A 19,081-nucleotide genomic window follows, 5' to 3' on the forward strand; every position below is an offset into this window, starting at 1 on the left:
ATTTTGACAGCCCCATACTGGGGATGAGTTAGCCCATCTTTGCCCTTTCTACCCCAAAGTGTTTGGTGGGTGCCAAGCAAACCTGTCAAGAAGTTTAAAGCTGTAGCTTGGGATCAATATGCAGCACTGATATCAAATGGGACTCAAATATGGAGATAGGAGGTAGGAGACAGGGGGAAGGAGAAGATGTGAGGCAGGTGTTACCCATAGATGGGTGTAAACAGATGAATGTGTCCGTAGGAGAGCACAGTTGAACTTGGCCGTCTTGAACTGCATGAAAAGCCAAACAGCACAGCAGGCTTTATGGCTGGAGCACACATGTCCTCTTTGTATGGGTCATCCCTTCCCCCAGCTGTGCTTCCAGGCACTCGTGTGAGCCGGTGAAGTTGTGCTCAGGGAGGCCCTGAGATAAGGGGAGCAGCATGGTTGTGTACACTTTGCTGATGGAGAGCCTTGATTGGAGGCCACTGGTCAGGTTCAGGAGAGCTTCCCCATAGATGGGCTGGAAGAGTTTGGTGGTAACCAGAATCCACTTGCCTTTCGACCAGGAGGCAGAGCTGGAGCGACTGGAGAGGGAATTTGCCATTCAGTCCCAGATCACGGAGGCTGCCCGGCGCCTGGCGAGCGACCCGAACGTCAGCAAGAAGCTGAAGAAGCAGAGGAAGACATCCTATCTGAATGCACTGAAGAAGCTGCAGGAGATCGAGAATGCCATCAATGAGTATCGCATCAAATCAGGAAAGAAGCCAACCCAGAGGGCCTCCCTGATCATAGATGGTAAGTGGGACTCTGCACCCACGGCATCACGGGGGGTCTGCAGAGCACGGGGAGCAAAACTCTTACCCTGAGGCACAGATTTCCCCTCCCTCCTGTTCCCTCTCCTGTCTGGAGGGCTCCAAGGGTGCTGTCAGAGGGGTGCTGGGGTGCGTGCCATGCATTAGGGATGTGCTGGGTCATGGCACAAAGAGCAGGGTTACACCGTGGGTGACAAACGTGTCAGGAGAGCAGAATGTGGCTCCTTTGTTCACCTATAAAATCGCTCTGTTAACGTCTCCTCTGGAGCGGTTCTGCACAAATGTAATTAATGTTAGCAGATTGGGGTGAGCTCTCTAGCTGAAAGGCATCTGTGAAATCAAAGTGGGAGCAGTGTCATTGCTGTGTTCAAATACTTCTTTTCTTTTTCTTTTTTTTTTCTTTTACAATGTAACTCTCAGGGCACTTTATGGTTTACTGGGTTGTTGATTGGTTTTTCATGAAATCCATTAACTTTCTGCTGTAGTTCTTTCCCCCTTGTGGATTTTGCCCTTTCCCTTTGACTTGCAAAGCTTTTCTCTGTGTCTTTGTGGCAGGAACTGAGATTAGAGCTGCTGTATTTGTGAGCTGGGTACCAAATTGCACCGCAGTCAGGGATAACAGAGAGCCATGAGGACATGGGATGGGGGAGGCAGCTCAAACGTCTTCACACCAAGGACCTGAGAGCTTCTCATGCTGCTGCAGAGGATGCTCAGAAAGCCTTTCCCTGAGTTCCACAGAACTGGTACTTAGTGTGAGCCTTTAGTTAGCAACAGGATAATCATTTTAAGAAGGTGGATATCAAACCCAGAGTCCTTAAGGCCCGAGATTTAAATCTCATAATGGCACCATGCCATTTTGCATCCTCTGGGGATCTTAGCTCTCTGTTGTGACTCAGTCTTAATCCCCATTAATTGAAAAGGGTTAGCAGCTCCTTGAAAGGCAACCTGCTACTGAGAGTCCTGGCTGCAGCTCTGCCCTCCCAGACTGAGACTGGGCTGAGTCAGTTGTTTATAGGAATTTTGCCTCTCAGCTCTGTAAGGAGGAAGATGTGGGTGACTGCTTAAGGCTAAGACTCGGTGGACAAAGATCATGGTGCAGTTCAGCACGCAGTCACTGCGATTCTTGGGACCATCTGACCATCTTTATATTTTCTTCCTTTCAGAAGGAAACATTGCCAGTGAAGACAGCTCCCTCTCAGACGCCCTTGTTCTCGAGGATGGTATGTTGGCTGCTGTATGTTCTAGAGAGCAGGGAGGGAGGTGTGAACTCCTGATTGACACTCAAAATGGAATAACTGTTCTGTATAATAATCCACTCACACATCCCAGCAGCAAAATCACTTGGTTTCCCCTGACTCCACCTTGTAGTCAGACATCAGGCCTGGAGCAATGAGTATTGCTGTGGTTACTGAATTATCTCAAAGGACAGTCCCAGAATGCCCCCTTATTTTCCTTTAAGGTTTCAATTGCTTTAATGCATCACACACTCTTGCTGGCCATTCTCTCCCAAAATGGGAATGTCAGCCAGTGCATTTCTGAAAGTCAGGTCTTCAGCTTGCTCCTGAACACAACCAGGAGAAGCAGGGAAAGGAAACAGGCTCTGGAAATGTGATGGTGTCTCTCGGGGTTGTGCTTCCATTGGAGGTGTCACACAGCCATCACCTCTCTCCCTTCTTCTCTTCACAGAGGATTCTCAGGTCACCAGCACAATCTCCCCTCTCCAGTCCCCACACAAAGGACTCCCTCCCCGGCCACCGTTGCACAACCGGCCTCCTCCTCCGCAGTCGCTGGAAGGGCTCCGCCAGATGCATTATCACCGCAACGACTATGACAAGTCCCCCATCAAACCCAAGATGTGGAGTGAGTCATCCTTGGATGAGCCCTATGAGAAGGTCAAGAAACGCTCCTCGCACAGCCATTCCAGGTGAGCCAGATACCTTGAAGCTCCATCACGGAGCTATTCTCTGCTCTCAGGAGGGATGGGGGTGAGCCCTTTCAAAATTTACAAAGCCGTCCCTTACCAATAGGTAAGACTTCAGGTGTTTTGGCCAATATGCAGGTCATAAAGACAGGCTGCAGCCACACGATTGCTGTGTGGGATCTCAATGCTATTCTACAAAACGTTTAAAAGGGAAGGATGGTGGATTTGACCTGGCTTTGACAGGTCTTGGCCTTGACCTCTGGCTGCTGTAGAAGCACAGGCTCTGGGACGCAGTTCAGAGCAGCAGCTGACCCAACTCCCACTCACACCCACAAGATCCCAGGCACGTGCCTGAGATCTGGAAAGACGCATGGGAGTCACTTCCCCAAATTCCTGACGGGAGCTGAAGTGGATGTTTCCTCTGCAGCAGTCACAAGCGGTTCCCCAGCACTGGGAGCTGTGCCGAGGCAGGAGGGAGCAGCTCTCTGCAGAACAGCCCCATCCGGAGCCTTCCCCACTGGAACTCCCAGTCCAGCATGCCATCGACGCCAGATCTACGGGTACGCAGTCCGCACTACGTCCACTCCACACGGTAAGTCTTCCTGGCTCCAGTCTCTCTTGCATACCCTGAAATAAATATTCCTTGCTTTATCCTTTCCCCAGGGTATCAATTAATTCCCAGTTCAGGACAGGACACAAACCAGTCCTGTTCACATAAGAGGCTCATGTACTGTTGCCAGTAGGGAATCTCTCCTGAACTGAGATCCTGAAATCCCTTCAGATAAACACGATCCTGCCCCTCATCCCTCCCTCAAAATGATCAAGCTTTTGTTCTGCTGGGACCTTTCATCTCAGAGGCTGTTTATAGGCTCTACAAACCCTGAGCCACTTTTAAAACACATATGGTGCTGCTACTGCTGAATTCTGCAGTAAATTCTTCCATGGATCCAGCTGGAGAGAACATGTTGTTTCCTGTCTGATACAAAATGTTGGGTAGTGTTAATTTTGTCTCATGGATAAAATGTTTGCATGTCATGTGGAGAGTGAGAGCCTGTATAAAGCAATCCACCTGGGGATCCAGGTGGCAGTGGATTAGCCCAGGGTTGACAGAGGAAAAAGCTGAAGTGTGTAAGGGAAATCATTTGATGTGTGTGGCCCAATTTGACTCCAATTTTCAGCACGATTTCTACAAACTGTTCAGCTTCATTGCTCTTTTGCTTTTGTGGCAAACTCCGTGGACACTGCAGGGAGCAGAGCTGAGCCAGAGCTGTGTGCTGGTTGGTGTCCTGCCCTAAGGGGAAGTACCATCCTCATTTAGCTCAGCATAAATCAAGAGTTGTGCCAATACATCAGCCTCGGGCAGAGACAGTACAAAGCATTAAGACCCCGGGTTAAGTTTGTTACAAGTTATTGGCTGAGAGTACCTTTCAAGAGTGCAAAGTCTGTTAAGTACTGGAGCCAAGCTGTGTGAGAAATGAGCCTGGCACAGGGCTTGAGAAGTGACCTTGACCAGGTAGGGGCCATTTGGGTGTCTGAAACAACCATTGCTCAGTCTGTGGCTCATTCATGAGCTGCATGCCCTGGCCTTGACCATCTGTCATGGGGATGTGTTCCTGTTCCTTGAAGGGATGGGTGAAGCTCTTCTAACAGTCGGGATGAATAGAGACCACCCAGACTTGGTCATGAATCAAGCCTTGTAAACTGTGATTTGAGGTGGTTGCCTGGAGGGCTGTCACCCTCTGACAGTCCTACATGTGCCTGTGGCTGGGCCCCAGTAAAACCGAGCTGCTTGACAAGAGGTGACTTTTTCAATGGCATTCTAAGCATGGGCAGTCTATCTGTCTGTCTGTCTCCCACCAAGTGGATTGTACCTGTGCAGGGTATTCGTGGGCAACTTGCAAGGAAATCTCACCACCTTTGGGGCCTGAGGTGTTGGGATTTGCAGAGAAATCTCACCACCTTTGGGGCCTGAGGTGTTGGGATTTGCAGAGGTGACACAAGGGGAACCTGGTAGCACAGGATTGGTGCTACCAAACAGCTCTGCCAGGGCTTGAGGTCCCCAGGTTTCACTCTTCAGACTGGCCCTTTCCCAGGGTGGCAAGCTACAGAGGAATGGGGCTGAGTAAGGGTTTATGTCCCTCACGGTGCTGCAGACTGAATGTCACACCAAGGAACTGGAGCGGAACAAGAATAGGACCTAATCACCCTAAACTCTGCAGCAGGGAAGCAGATTGCATTGCAGACAGCAGCCCTATGCAGTCCTGGAGGGATCCAGGTTTTCACTGCCTCAGATTCCTTTGCCTGTGTGTGCAGGCAGGGATGGGCAGTGCTTTGTTCTCTTGACTTACCAGCCTGGTTTTTTTTCCTGGTACCTGCAGGTCAGTAGACATCAGCCCAACCAGACTGCACAGCTTAGCTCAGCACTTTAGGCACCGGAGCTCCAGTTTGGAGTCACAAGGAAAGCTCCTCGGCTCAGAAAATGAGACAGGGAGCCCCGATTTCTACACCCCAAGGACTCGTAGCAGTAACGGCTCTGACCCCATGGACGACTGCTCTTCCTGCACCAGCCATTCCAGCTCTGAGCACTACTACCCTGCTCAGATGAACCCCAACTACTCCACCCTGGCAGAGGATTCCCCGTCGAAAGCCAGAGAACGGCAGAGGCAAAGGCACAAATCAGCAGGCAACCTGGTCTCTTCCAATTCAGGGAGCATGCCCAACCTGGCTGCGAGGAACGGGACGGGACACCACCGTGTCTACCTGCACAGCCAGAGCCAGCCCTCCTCCCAGTACAGGATCAAAGAATACCCCCTGTACATCGAGGGCAGCTCCACACCCGTGGTGGTGCGGAGCCTGGAGAACGACCAGGAGGGACATTACAGCGTGAAAGCACAATTCAAAACCTCCAACTCCTACACGGCGGGGGGGATGTTTAAGGAGAACTGGCACGGAGATGAAGTGGACTCGGTCAGGCTCACCCCCTCCCGCTCCCAAATCATAAGGACTCCATCTCTGGGCAGGGAGGGCCACGAGAAAGGCTCGGGTAGGACTGCGGTGTCGGACGAGCTGCGGCTCTGGTACCAGCGGTCCACGGCCTCCCACAAGGAGCACAGCCGCCTCTCGCACACGAGCTCCACCTCCTCAGACAGCAGCTCCCAGTACAGCACATCTTCACAAAGCACCTTTGTGGCGCACAGCCGGGTCACAAGAATGCCTCAGATGTGTAAAGCAACATCAGGTAAGAGCCGGGCCCGGGAGAAGGGGTGGAAGGGATGGGGTCCTCCTGCAGCCCAGATTTGTGCCAGGCATTACACCCCAACTGGAGAGCAGTGCCAGACCACAGCATGTTATCTGGCCTTCACGTGCTGCTCGCCAAGCCTGGAGGTATAACACTGGGGGGTAAGCCTTGTCCAAGACACTCATTGAGTGGGAATGTTTTTCCACGGAAATCATCGCTTTGCAATGATGGGCTCAAAAGACAGGGAGGGACTGAAGCCTGGTTATTGCCAGATCTTTCCTCAGAGTTCGGGGTTTTGGGTGAGGGCACTAGGGATTGAAGGTGATGAAACCATGAGGAGCATCACTCTTCGTAATCACAGCAAGGGGAACGATGAAGCAAGCAGGGGTTCAGCACAGGCTAGGAGAATGTGTGTCTTCAGTGAGAAAAAAGCATGAGAAAGGTTAAGTGGGGGCATCCCAACCCCTCCACCCCCCACAAAAATGTTTGAGTGATGACATCTTTGTGCACTGCTGAGACTTGGTTTTCCCATGCAGTTCCAATAGCTCTGCTAATAATATCCTGAAATTCAGAGTGCTGAAGTTTGTGCAGTGTTATGCCTCTGTGTCATGTACAGACCTTTGCACTCCTCTGTGCTGTTAATATTAATGGTAAGAAAACAGTCAAATTCATTACACTTAGAAGGCCACAATGTGCTGTGAAACAGTCCAAGGTTAAATATTTACTGGCCATCAGTCACCGCTGGACAAACCAGTGTGGACAGATCAAGGACTGCTCAAAACCTGAGCCACACACCTCAGCCTTGTCTTGCCACTGGCCCTCGTGGCCTCCCTGGGCCGACCAGTGTCCACCTATGCTGGCTCTTGGCTCTCAGACATCCCAGCATGTCTCCTGGTCCATGGTGACCACCACACTGGCACCAGTGGGGCCCTGTACTCTCTGCCAGCTCCAGAGCTGGTTGGACACAGGCTCCTCATGGGCTACTGACAGCTTCCTGAGAAGAGGCTGTTTTATGTGTGGTGCCAACGCTCACAGGAGGACCAGGTGTGGCCCAAGACATAACTGAGCAGCTGCTGGAACCATCCTATGTCTCCCTATGAAAATCTGTCTTCCTCCCTTTGGTTAATGGGCATTTCTGTTCCACGCAGCAACAGAAAATGCTTGAACACTGGAAAGCTTTGCCTTGGTGGGCTTTGGAAACCTTACCAGTTCAGGAAAATGTGGGATTGGGGTGAAAGAATGTGAAAATCACTGTTAGTCAGTCCATTCCCCCACTCATCTGGGTCTTTAAACCTCAATGTGATACCTGGGCAGCACAGGGGGAAGTGTGCTCAGTAATCACAGCTTGTCCTGACCAGCTGGCAGCATAGATTAGTTTTGTGGATAGAGTCCATTCTCAGTCACAGCTCTGGGAGAACACTGACCTTAGGGGGTGTCAGCTCCAAGGAGCAGATTAAAATTTGTTTTTCACTTCCAGTGTCATTTGGCAGCAACTAAAGAATTTAACAGCACAGAAGGGGATGCCAGGTAGAAATCTCCATCATTTCAGCTGATCAGCCCTAGCTGATAGCTCTACTGGACTGCACACTGTCCTTCAAAGAGGATGAGGCTTCTAGGCATGTGTTAACTTCAGAGGGTCAACACTGTGTGGACTTGAGGAGGAGGAAGGATTAGTCAGGTGGATTTACAAGCTGGATCCTCACCAGGGAAACTCCCTCAAGAACCGCTGCCCATTTTCAGTCCAGCCTGCTTCTGTCTTCATTGGAGTAAGACAAGCCTTTCTGTGGTCCCACAGTGGACTGTCAGCAAAGCCAAACTTCACCTTTTATAAATGCATGGTGAAAGGTGGTTGTAGCATTTTGAAATCTTCAGAACTGCCTTCCTCCTTTGCACATGAAGCTGTGTGCTTGTCTAGACTCTGGCCACTGCCAGCCCTGGCTCCTAGGGACACAGAGTATCTCCCACCATCCCTGGAAGCAGGAGGCTGAGCCTCACAGTCTGAGCTTGTCCAGTTCGGGACCCATGGAGTCCAGGCATCAGCAAATCCAAGCTTCCATGCTGAGAGAAATGTGGTGTCTCCCAGGCAGGCTCAGGAGAGTCAAGGTGGCTGTATTCAGCTGGAGGCCAGACTGAAATGCAGCGTTCCTGCAGAGCTGGGGCCGGATCCAGCCCGTGACACGAAGCAGTGTCAGCAGTAGGCTGGTGCTCCTGTGCCATGTTCAGGCACAGTCACCAAGGAACAGGGTGAGGTCTGTCCCAGGCTGTGTTTATTCACAGCCAGACATGTTTCTGCTGGTCTGACCAGATGATTCTTCTGAACCACCCTGACCCTTGTGCCCTCTCCTCACTGGTTGTTTTTCTCCACCCTTGGTTGTTTTCCAGCTGCCTTACCTCACAGCCAGAGGAGTTCCACGCCGTCGAGTGAACTTGCAGCCACGCCGCCGGGCAGTCCCCACCACATTCTCACGTGGCAGACTGGGTGAGTGTCCGTGGGATCAGGTTAGAGAATCCACCTCAGCGCCGGTGGGAAAAACCTCTGCACGCACAAGCACAGGGAGAGCACAGCTATGGGGAACATTTTCCATAGCCTGCACCTGCACAGAGCATTTCCAGTCTCCCATCCATGCTCTCCTGGCAGTGGAGCTCTGGTTTGGGCTGAACAAGACATGGCTGTGCCATCCACACCCAGCAGCACCGCTCTGAGCAGTGCTGGATCCACAGGGAAAGAAGCCTTGCAGGTTCCTCCTGCTTGGACAGTCTCCTTCCTCCAATTGTCATATGTTGAAATAGCTGATATTTCTTTTTTAGCAGCCATCACGTTGGCTGTCTACGCCAAGACCTTGTTGTAAAGGCAAGGTTCAGTGCCTGCCGTGCCTGTGTGTGCAGCAATCACCTTTTCCTGCTCAGTTTTCCCCAGCAATGGGTCTTCATGACTGTTAAGTGTATCTTTTTTCAGCTACCACTAACCTGAAATTCTTCACCAAACTGTGAGTCATTACACAGAGGTAGCCATTACTCATGTAAATATAGTAATTGGGTTCTTTAGCACCTCTTTGCAAGGCAGGGAGTTCCAGGAGTAAACAAACAGCCATTTGCAAGCTCCCATGGGTATTCTCTAGCAATTGCCTGTAATTCTGTCCTGCCACATGAAATAAAGGTCATTTCCTGATCCCGACTAACTCAGCACATCCCAGATTGTGGGATGGGATTTTGGTGAGATCAGCTGGAACTGAGACTACAGTCCTCAAAATACCCTAATCCCTTGAATAGGAAAAAGGATCCAATCACCCGAGTCATGAATTGGGACTGGTAACTTTGCAAATATTTCACTGTGCAGCCACTGGAAAATCCCATGCTCTTTAATAACCTGGTCACCTATGACCAGGATTGACCTCTGGTTTTACTCCAGCACCGCTTATGGCTGCACTTTAAATTGGAGATGAGGAGAACCATAACCACAACCCCTTAGGCCTACTTGGATTTTAAATTCACACATTTGACAGCCAGCTGCATGTGGTCTTTGCATGTGCTTTCAGCTTGAGAACAGGAAAGTGTTCCTGGTCCCATTTCACAAAAAGCCAAGGGATAGCAAGATAGGCAAAATGGCACCTACCTTTACCATACATTGAAATTTCCACAACTAAGGGTTTGAGTCTAGACTGAGATCTTAGTCTCAGTCTCCATCCCAATCCTAATTCTTCTTAACATCTCCATGATGATCAGAAGTAAAATGGATGAGCAACCAGCTGAGACATCTGTTTAGATAATCCCAGTTTTTCTTATTTTTCCATTCAAGATAAGTCCTGCACCCTGTCTCTCACAGCAAAATTGCGTCAAGCCAAATTCTCAGCTGGTGAAAGTGAAGTTATCTGGATTTATAGTTTAGGCTCTCCACCAACAACCAGTGCAAAAAGAACTGGAGACAAATCAGCACTTATTTCATGGCTGAGCATAGCACCCACGGCATGTGTGTAACTACAGAGGAGCAGGCAGAGTCTGCCATTAGATGTACAGCACAGACTCCCCCACTGCCGGGCCAGCTGTGCCCACCCAGCACAACTCAGCAGATTGACAGTTATCCTCAGCATGTTTTTGTGTCACTAACTATTTCTAAAGATGAGTCACCAACTTGTTTCCCCACTGGATTAATAAGCTCATAACAATGTCTGTGTCATTTCTTTTCTTTAACATTTCCTCTCTCCTCTTTCCTCCTTTTTTTGCTCTCCTTTGCTCAGAGAAGCAACAGACCACTCACCCACTATGGATGAGTCTCAGTCTCCAACCCACCAAAGTACTGATGAATAGAGGTATAGTAAGGGAATGTTTTGTTCTTTCCTCCTTCTGCCTTAACAGTCTGTGAGCACAGTGCGAATAACCGGTGTCCCGCTGTCCCACTAGAGCAGCCTTTAATTCTGTGCCCGTTTGTTTGCCAACAAGGCTTCCTTCAACTCTTGGAAGAACAACTTGGAAGCATCTTGAAGCCTCTCTCTGTGCCTTTTCAGCAACTCCGCAGCTGTGGCACTTTCCCCTGTGAAAGGGACTTGGGGCCAGCCTGCTCTGTGCTCCTGCAGGGGCTGCACAGGCACAGAGAGCAGTGGGGGGTGGCAAATCTGTGGCTGGGGACAATTCAGAGCAGGGTGGGCAAAGTGCTGTGGGGACAGTCTGGGAGCAGTGTGGCAGGGAGACAAGCTGGGGTAGGCGGGAGCCTCAGAGGACCTGGCCTGAGCTCCCGGCATCCAGTGCCCCTTCCTCCCTCCTCCCTCCCTACTGAAGAACTGGGAAGCTGAGGCTGTAAGCAGCAAGGTTTCCTGGAACAAGGAGCAACCCTGGCCCCGTTCCTGTGGGAAGACAGGAGGGGGGAACAGTGGAGGGAACAAAAAAACCCTCAGAGTATTTCTATTTTAATTAAACTGCCATCTCTGTCTGACACTCTCATTTGAATCTACAACCATTCACAGCTGGCATCTGTCAAGTATTTCAAGCCCAACTTTCTAGAGATATCCCATAAACCTCCACACTCCAGCACAGTGCTGGGAAACAGAAGGCTCTTTAACATGCAAATGGTGATGCCCTTGCTCAGGTTCCTCTCAGACCAATTCCAGGGAAACCAGGTGGAAAACAGGGCAGAGGAAGCAGGAACTGAATCAGATGAGAACAGTCCTGTGAGGTGGGGAGGGAGCAGAGGAAAGAGTGAGAATCCCACAGTACACAAAAAGAAAACACATCTCCCACTTTTGGCCTCAAAACAATCTCTAGCTTGGAAGTCGGTTCAAATCAAAGTGTGAGGGAGAGACATCAATTCTGGCTATTGCTGTGCAGATAGAGCAGTCACTTTTCAAAAGATCCAGATTTTGACCTCAGTGCTTTCCTCTGGCAAGGAGCTCCACAGCCTAAGCCAGGAGCTGATCCTGATCAGAGCTCTTAACATAAATAGCAAAGATAATTCTCGTGAACTGTCTCGTTTGCTCAGTAAAGGCAGTAGAAGCAGTAACTTGTCAGGAGATGTGCCTCGAGTTGAGGACTAGGCTGTCTACAACAGAACACAGTCCTTTCCACATCAGACCTGGCACGCTCTCACTAGTTGCTGCCTGGTTCACCCTTGGAAAGCCACATAACTCTGGGATTGCCAGGTGATGCACAAGCCTCTGCCCAGAGCAGAAGTGCTGCAGGAAAGCATCAGCAACCAACCTTCTCTTCCCACATTCCCACTGGATAATACAGTACGTGTTCAAGAGAGCTGCACTTAGAACTTGCTCCCTGGCGAGCATCCTACCAAAAACCTCCTTACCCCAGCTTACTACCGGGCAGGACAGCAAGGCAGAGCTCTCAGGCAGAGCCCTCAGGCTGGAAGCACAGCAGTTCTGCCTGTTGCCATTCCTGCATCCAAACGTCAGGGCACCCTGGCTGTGGAGAAAGCTGTCAGAGCTCAGCTTTCTCCTGCCTCCTTACACCAGGCGGGTTGCTGGGGCAAATGGGACAGCTGGGCAAGAGCAGACTGGATCAAAGCGGAGTCCTGCATGCTGAGCCCACCCCAAATATCAGCTTGGGAATACCTGCAGAGTGCAGTGGGGTCTGAATATCCTGCGTTCCTCTCCACCCACAATACAATGTTTAATGCTCATGGTTGAACTTCTCAAGAGGCCTCACTGTCCTAACAAAGTTTCATTTCTCCTGCAGGAACTACAATGATTTCCTGGATTCTCCCCTCTATCCAGAATTAGCAGATGTCCAGTGGTATGGGCAGGAAAAAGCCAAGCCTGGGACTCTAGTGTGAACCCCTGACCTCAAGTTAATCACATCAATGCCATTCTGAGATCACCTCACTGCCTCTCATTTGCCTTACCCAGATGCACTGTCACCCAGCACCAGCTTCAACTCTAAGCACTTTTCTCACGATGCAATTCAAGGCGACATTTATGGAACACTCTCCCTGAGACATCCACCGCGGCAGCGACGGAGCGCAGCACATCCCATGGCCAGGCAGGTGCCCGTCCCTCCCACAGCAGTGGGTGGAGAGGAGCAGACACCTGAACAGCCAGTTGGCAGTTTAAAAATTGGTTTTCCTTTGAAACAATGTAAGCCTTTCAAGGCTTACATCAAATCTTAGTGTTCCACGGCAAGTAACAGCAGTTAGAGTTCCATGACCTGCGAGCTGAAGCCAACAGAATTAGTTTTAAGGCGGTGGGGATGGGACAGAGGCTGAGAAATGGATACCATAGTCCTGAAAGTGCATCTTTTCTGAAGAAACAGCAACATCCCATCACTGCAGAGATGTGTCAGTGTCACAATGAGATCAGCACTGCCAAAAATCACCACACCACCGTTTGCAGGACAAGTTTGCTCGCAAGTTTCAGCTACAAGAACATCTCCCTCCTTTTAACTCGGTGGCAGACGCAGCCACCTCCTGTAAAATGGCATTTCCTTCTTCGCTTGGAGCCCACCTATACGCAAGTAAAACAACCCCCTGCGCTGCAGACACACCAGAGGTCTGGGCTGGTATCACAGCATCGCTGTCTAAAAGCTACTGTTAAACTGGACAAACAAGGTTTACAAAGGCATTACCTAAAGCAGAGGCGAGTACTGCACTCACAGCATCTCTGTGGCTGGCACAGGGTGCCCACCAACGCACAGAGAGGTTGGGGGTTGCGACGGTTTTTTTGATAAAAGATAAAAATTGCCAAAAAAAAAACCAAAACGAAACCTTTCTGCAAACAGATACAGCCGATAAATTCTAATCGATTTCTGCACAAAGCGTCAAGGTGAAGTCAAAGGGAAAGCACATCGCAGTCGAATCGACACGGTAGAGCTGCATCAACATATCGGTTCCACTCATCTTCCCTTCGTTAGCACCCGTGTAGCAAAGGGCTCGTCACCCGTGTGCTGCTGTGTGGGAGAACCGGTCTGTCAGGAAACGGGAAGGCTCCGCAGCGGAGTGGGGTTGGACAACCAGCAGACAGGCAAATCTTCCCATTGCGAGACCACAAGGAAGAGAAGCGTTGGACACGAGCGAGAGCTGCCTGCTGATACCAAAAGGAATCGCACGAGCGCGTCATGGAAGGAGCCGCAAGTTTACACATAACTTTTGAGCAATGCTTTATACATGTCAAGCCATGGAACTTTAAAAGGCCTCAAAGACACTTTTGTAATGAACAAGTGCACAATCTAGGTGGATGTTGAAGCTGGCACGTCTAGTCTTCACTGCGGTGCTATGCTGTTTTTATTGCCACTCGATGGGGGGAGGCGCCCGGCCTTCCCCCGTTTGTGCGTGCAAACGATGATTTCCTATGGGAAAGGCATTAAAAGAAACGGCTGGAGGGGGTTACTTTGTGAAAAGCAGAAACTGAAGTTAGCTTTAGTTTAAGGAAAAAGGAAAAAAAAAGTGTGAGTGTGTATGTGTGTGTGAGTGTGTGTGTGTGTGTGTGTGTTCCAAGAATAACAACAGCATCTACCAGACAAAGTAGGGCGAAACGTTTCAAATTAAACACAGCAACTTGGGGGGCTGCCACACCTTTTAGTATTAAAATTGCTGGAAAACTGCATTCCAGGCTTTAAAAGAGAAGGGTTCTGCATAATTAGGCTTTGAAAAACAATGGGGTTTCTAAACATTAATACCTTTCTGCAACTCACACCAGAAATGTTGGCTTCAGTTCCCTGCGCTGCTGCCTCGCATGGCTGGTAAGGCAGGGGGGTGGCCTTGCAGAGATGAGACAGTGACAGACTGTTTATTTGTCCAGAGTCAGGATTGGATGAGGCAAAAGCCCAAGCTGGATAGGGCTCTGAGCAACCTGGTCTAGTGGAAGGTGTCCCTGCCCATGGCAGGGGGTTGGAACGAGGTGAGCTTTAAGGTCCCTTCCAACCCAAACCATTCTATGATAAGGAAACCCTTTCATACATGAAGCATAAATGAATTACTCCTATGAAAAAAAACCAAAAAACACTGGCCAGAGATTTTCAAAGGTGGCCACACAAACCTTGTGTTTCTGGGCCTCCTTGAAGCATCACCCTGGGAGTGTGACGCCCTGTGACAGTAATTGAAGCCTTGTGTCCAATTCTGGAAGAACAGCCAGGGGGGAGATTGCACCCTTTATCTGGACATGCAAAATGCTGTTTTCACCATCTCTTTGTGCTTTGGGGTCTTTAACATGGGAATTATTTCAAGCTCCTAATTGGATTTTTAGCTGGATAAGAGATAGTACTGATTAATGACATTTACTGATAAGATTTGGAAGCTAAAGTGAAAGGATTAAATAAGGACCAAATTAAGCAGCAGCAAGTAATTTAGCCCAAGGATTTTTAGGGGCTCTGAGCAACTGTCTGTTTTCTTTTTAATTTCCCTGGTAAGTGGTTTGGGTTGGTTTTTTTTTTAATGTGTACCTTCTTTTAATTAAAAAGAATTCAACAACAGCGGCACTATGAGGCCTCTGGGCACTACAGGAAGAAACATTAATTCCTCCAAGACCAGCTCTGCAGTTTTGCAGCAAAGGTTAAAAGGTGGCAGCCCTGAAATTGGGGGGGAGGAAAAAAAAATGTTTAGCCTGAATTGCAAACAGGCTGGAGTGGAGAAAAAGCTTTCTAGAAATGGATTGAGTTTTGCTTTGTGTTCTGCTTTTCTGGTTTGCAATCAAGGCACACGTGAGCAGCCAGTCTGGTAGTAAAGACAGATTAAGTAAAACAGGTTTTACTGTTTAGCTCAATTCAATTAAACACAAATGTACATAAAATGTTAATCATATGAGATTAACATATTTAAGTATAACACGGAGGGGTATATACATAGCTATTATAGACAAGCACTTGACTACCAACTCAACCCCTCCTTTACTTTTTTTATTTTTCAAGGCTCCATCTGCCATAAAGCCACAACCGCGTTCTTCGTCTCCGTTGTCTGATGCTCCCTCTGTGTGGGCAGGAGCCAGTGGACAGTCCATGCACTGGGCTGTGCTGGAGGCAGGGTTTATTTTTAAATGGTATTATATGCAGTCGAGTGTTGAAAATGTTGAAACAGTCCAATTTGTTTTCACTCTGTACTAGTTTTAGTTTCAGGCATAGCCAATCCCCATTCAGGTGCTATCAGATGACCAGTTACTGCTTAGTTAACTAGATGTAAAGTTTTACATATATATTAATGTCAATAGTTTTATTACAGGTTGTGTAAAATGGACTCTCTAGTTTAAAAAAAAAGAAAAAAAAAAAAGAAGAAAAAAAATTAGGTCTCTCCTGAAATTGAACTTTAGAGCATGGAAAATGATTTTACTGGATTCTGTTCAACTGTAATCAAGGAAAAAAAAATATGTATGTTGTAGAAAAAGTCGCAGAATTAAAAAAGATCTGCTTTTAATTTATTCTTTTTGTATTAAGAATTTGTATAGTTACCTTTACATTTTGCAAAACGGTGTTGTCAACACTTCCTTATTAAAGCATTTTCAAAATGAAACCTTGCCGTGGTCTCTTGGGGAGGGCACAGCGCACGGGCAGCTCGTACCTGGCAACTGCACCGCCACCACTGCGAGGTGCTGGCTCCAGATGTGCACACAGCTGGCCAAGGTGTCCATGAGGGACCCACTCCTTGGCTGTCAGGGGGCCTGACTGCAGGAAACATTGAGCATCCCCCCCCAAAAAAAATCCTGTCCTTTAGAGATCCTTTGGGATTCAGTGCTTGTGCTCAGCAGATCTGTGCTTGCTCCGCTGTGTGTTCTCCCGAGCACAGGTCTGGGGAGCTCGGGAGAAGAAATGGTGTGATGGACTTTCCACCACCACGGGAAACAGTCATGGATATAATCCTTACTTCCAACACACATAACTTGAGATTACTAAAATTAACACTCACTTGTACGAATTGGATGCCAAAGTGCTGCAAGGCCATTTGCAGCAATGTCAACAGCTGTGGGAATGGCTTGAGCACCAGCACGTTCTCCAAGGAACTGCCTGCTCCTTGAATTCCTGAGGGAAACCCCCCAACAGAGGCTGCTCTAGCTCAGGGTGGGGCTTTGCCGGCAGCAGTGACTCCTGCACAGGGTTAGGGATGTCACTTAATACCAGTTTTCCCCTCTGTGAGCAGCAGTGACCTCTGCAGCCACCCACCCCCTGTCCCAAACTGCAGACAGCCACACACTCACATGGGACCCATCCACACTTCCCAGTGCAGTTGCTTCCTGCTCTTTCCTTTTATTCCCACTGTTCACAGAGCCTCTTCCCACCTGATCCCCCACACACCCCACAGGGAGCCACCAGTGGCACCAGCCCAGAGCCAGGCAGCCCCCCCAGCCATCACCCAGCATTGCTGCATGAGGGACCTTCGCAGGCACCAAATCCCCAGGAGGGTTTGGGATGGGACAAAGCAGCCATGATCAAGGTTTCAAACACTCCTGGAACTCTGGGACTTTAACTCAGATTTATTGCCAGTGGCTCCACAGTGCTGCAGGCACCTCTTCCAGCTCCACATTGCCTCAGGAGCAGCTTTTGGGACAGCCTGCTCCAGATCTGACACCAGCACTGCCACCCTTGTCCCAGCCCTCTTGGAAGGCACTACCTTGTGTCCTCATCCCCTGGGTCCAGGAGTCGGAGCAGTCCCTTCCCCCCTGAGAAGTGAAGCCTTTTACATCCCAACCAGGTTTATTCTTTGGGCAAGACTGGATTTATGGTGGTGATTCTGTGGCAGCCAGCAGGAGCAAAACCCAGTTCCTCCATCAAAATAAACTGATCCCACATATGCCTGCCCAAAGAGCCTTTCCAGCAGTACAGACAAACAGCAAACAGGGAGTCAAAGACATTTAAGTACCATCAGGCACGATAATACCCTTATCAGGTATTATCTCAAACCACATACCTTGAGAGTTCACCTTGCACAGACCTTTCCCCCACCAGGGTTGGGGAGGGGTCGGGAGCTGCAACAAATGACTGGGGCCACTGAAGTCCCAAAACCACTCCAGACACTGCTATGGCGAATGCATGAATTCATCCCAAGGCTGCAAGTCTTCGGATTCAGCGGAATTATTTCCGCCTAATGCAGGAATTATCAGAAATAAACATCTGGAGAAGCCCATAGGGAAAAGTTCGAATTGCTAAACTGAAACATGCCCTCCCCACAAAACCGTTGAGCAATGTGACAGCTGCACCACACCCACTCGTCCCTAAACCAGACTTGGGTGGGTTTGGGATTATTTTGGCTGAGAGGCATTATTAACTATTTGATCATGGTCCGGTAGCTGCCATTTGGGGCCATCCGGCTGCAAAGAGCCTCCAACCGGTGATGAAATGCAGCTGCTGTAACAGTGTCCCCCCAGCTCACAATCCCACAGGACCAAGGCTGGCTCTCACGTGCCGGACAGCTGGAAACTCTTACACGGATCTGCCGTGAGAAAGTACTCCTCAGTTCCTCTGTTCCCCATGCAGCACCATTCCACAAATTGCAGGGGGATAAAGTTCTTCCATCATGGGATTCATTCGAGCGAGGCGGCTGTATTTCAGGGACTGTCAGCCAGCAAGGAGGCACATTGCTTGAATTACATTCTTTAAATCCTGATCAGACTGAAACATTCCAACCCCAAATTGACATCCCTCCAGGAGGCGCATCCACACTCTAACCGGCACTCAGGGTACCATTAAAACTCTGCTCAATAATTGGCTCTAAAGCAGGAGGGGAAAAAAATCTGTGTAGTACTATTACAGATGCCCCAAGGAATCCACTTCCCCCTAAAGCAGACGACAGAATGCTCCTTAAACCATCCCCTGGCTACTCATTCGCTGCAGTTTCCAGGGAAATTACAGCTCTTCTGAACAAGGGACAATATTGTCCCTCAATTATTTACAGAGTTCAAAACTAAGGTCAAGATGAAGATTTAGAAACAGCTCAGGAAACCGTCTGGGTGGGGAGAGGGATAAGGTTGCGACATTACACGTTTCCTGTTGTAATAAAGCCTCCAAAGAATATCTGTGCAGAGAACTGCAAAAAAAAAAAATCACCAGACACCACTGTTAATGAAACCCTTCCATGCTCTTGACATCTGCCCAGCTTCCCCCCACAAGCCCCCACCTACCCCCAAAGGCCCCTCCCCAAGCACTGGTGAGGTCTCAGCAGCCTCACTTTTATTACTTCTAAACTGTTTAAGCTCTTGACATTTTCTCTGGGGTCAAACACTCCAGGCTGAAAATCTCCTGTGTCCAGAGAGGCACTTCAGAATCTAAGAGTCTCCAGAAGAACCTTAAGTTCCTCAAGATACTCCTCCAAACTTGCGACCAGCACAAATCCCCCAAGTGCCACATCTCACTGGGACACTGGAAACACCCACAGGAGAGGGGGTAATTCCTTGAGAAGAGGGCACCAGCTCCTGCTCCACACTGCCAGTCAAGGTGAGGACCCAGACAAACCCATACACTGGAATGTTGACACATTTCTTCAGGAAGTGGTTTTGCTAAAAGCTAACAATGTTTTCAATGTTTCACTATTTATCCAGAATTGGACCATCATTCCCGTAAGTTTCTTCACCATTCCCAGTCAAGATGCACAATGGTAAAGATTTGTGGCTGCTAGAAATACTGTTCATGGTCATGGGAGGTCCTAATTATTTTCTCTGCAATGCCCTGCAGACTGAAATTTTCTCCAGATGTATAAAAATGGGATTTGAAAGC

The 19,081-nt window shown here is 49.2% G+C and overlaps 1 protein-coding gene across 7 annotated transcripts in view; it reads left to right on the forward strand.

Annotated features, from left to right (window-relative positions):
• The window catches only part of FRMD4A (FERM domain containing 4A), a 367,435-nt gene extending 351,548 nt beyond the window's left edge, over positions 1-15,887 (forward strand). For 6 of the 7 annotated variants that reach the window (XM_027679513.1, XM_027679512.1, XM_027679514.1 and 3 more), the window contains 7 exons: positions 549-777; positions 1,958-2,014; positions 2,481-2,718; positions 3,143-3,307; positions 5,094-5,953; positions 8,336-8,432; positions 12,131-15,887. In XM_027679513.1, coding sequence (XP_027535314.1) covers positions 549-777; positions 1,958-2,014; positions 2,481-2,718; positions 3,143-3,307; positions 5,094-5,953; positions 8,336-8,432; positions 12,131-12,227 — 1,743 coding nt within the window. In that variant the 3' untranslated portion in view covers positions 12,228-15,887. Of the gene's footprint in view, positions 1-548; positions 778-1,957; positions 2,015-2,480; positions 2,719-3,142; positions 3,308-5,093; positions 5,954-8,335; positions 8,433-10,188; positions 10,261-12,130 lie in introns of all 7 variants that reach the window. The other variant, XM_027679511.1, reaches the window with a different exon arrangement.
• Positions 15,888-19,081: the final 3,194 nt, after the last annotated feature.

This window comes from Neopelma chrysocephalum, unplaced genomic scaffold (assembly GCF_003984885.1).
Source record: "Neopelma chrysocephalum unplaced genomic scaffold, ASM398488v2 Primary Assembly neopelma1_45, whole genome shotgun sequence".
NCBI lineage: Eukaryota > Metazoa > Chordata > Aves > Passeriformes > Pipridae > Neopelma > Neopelma chrysocephalum.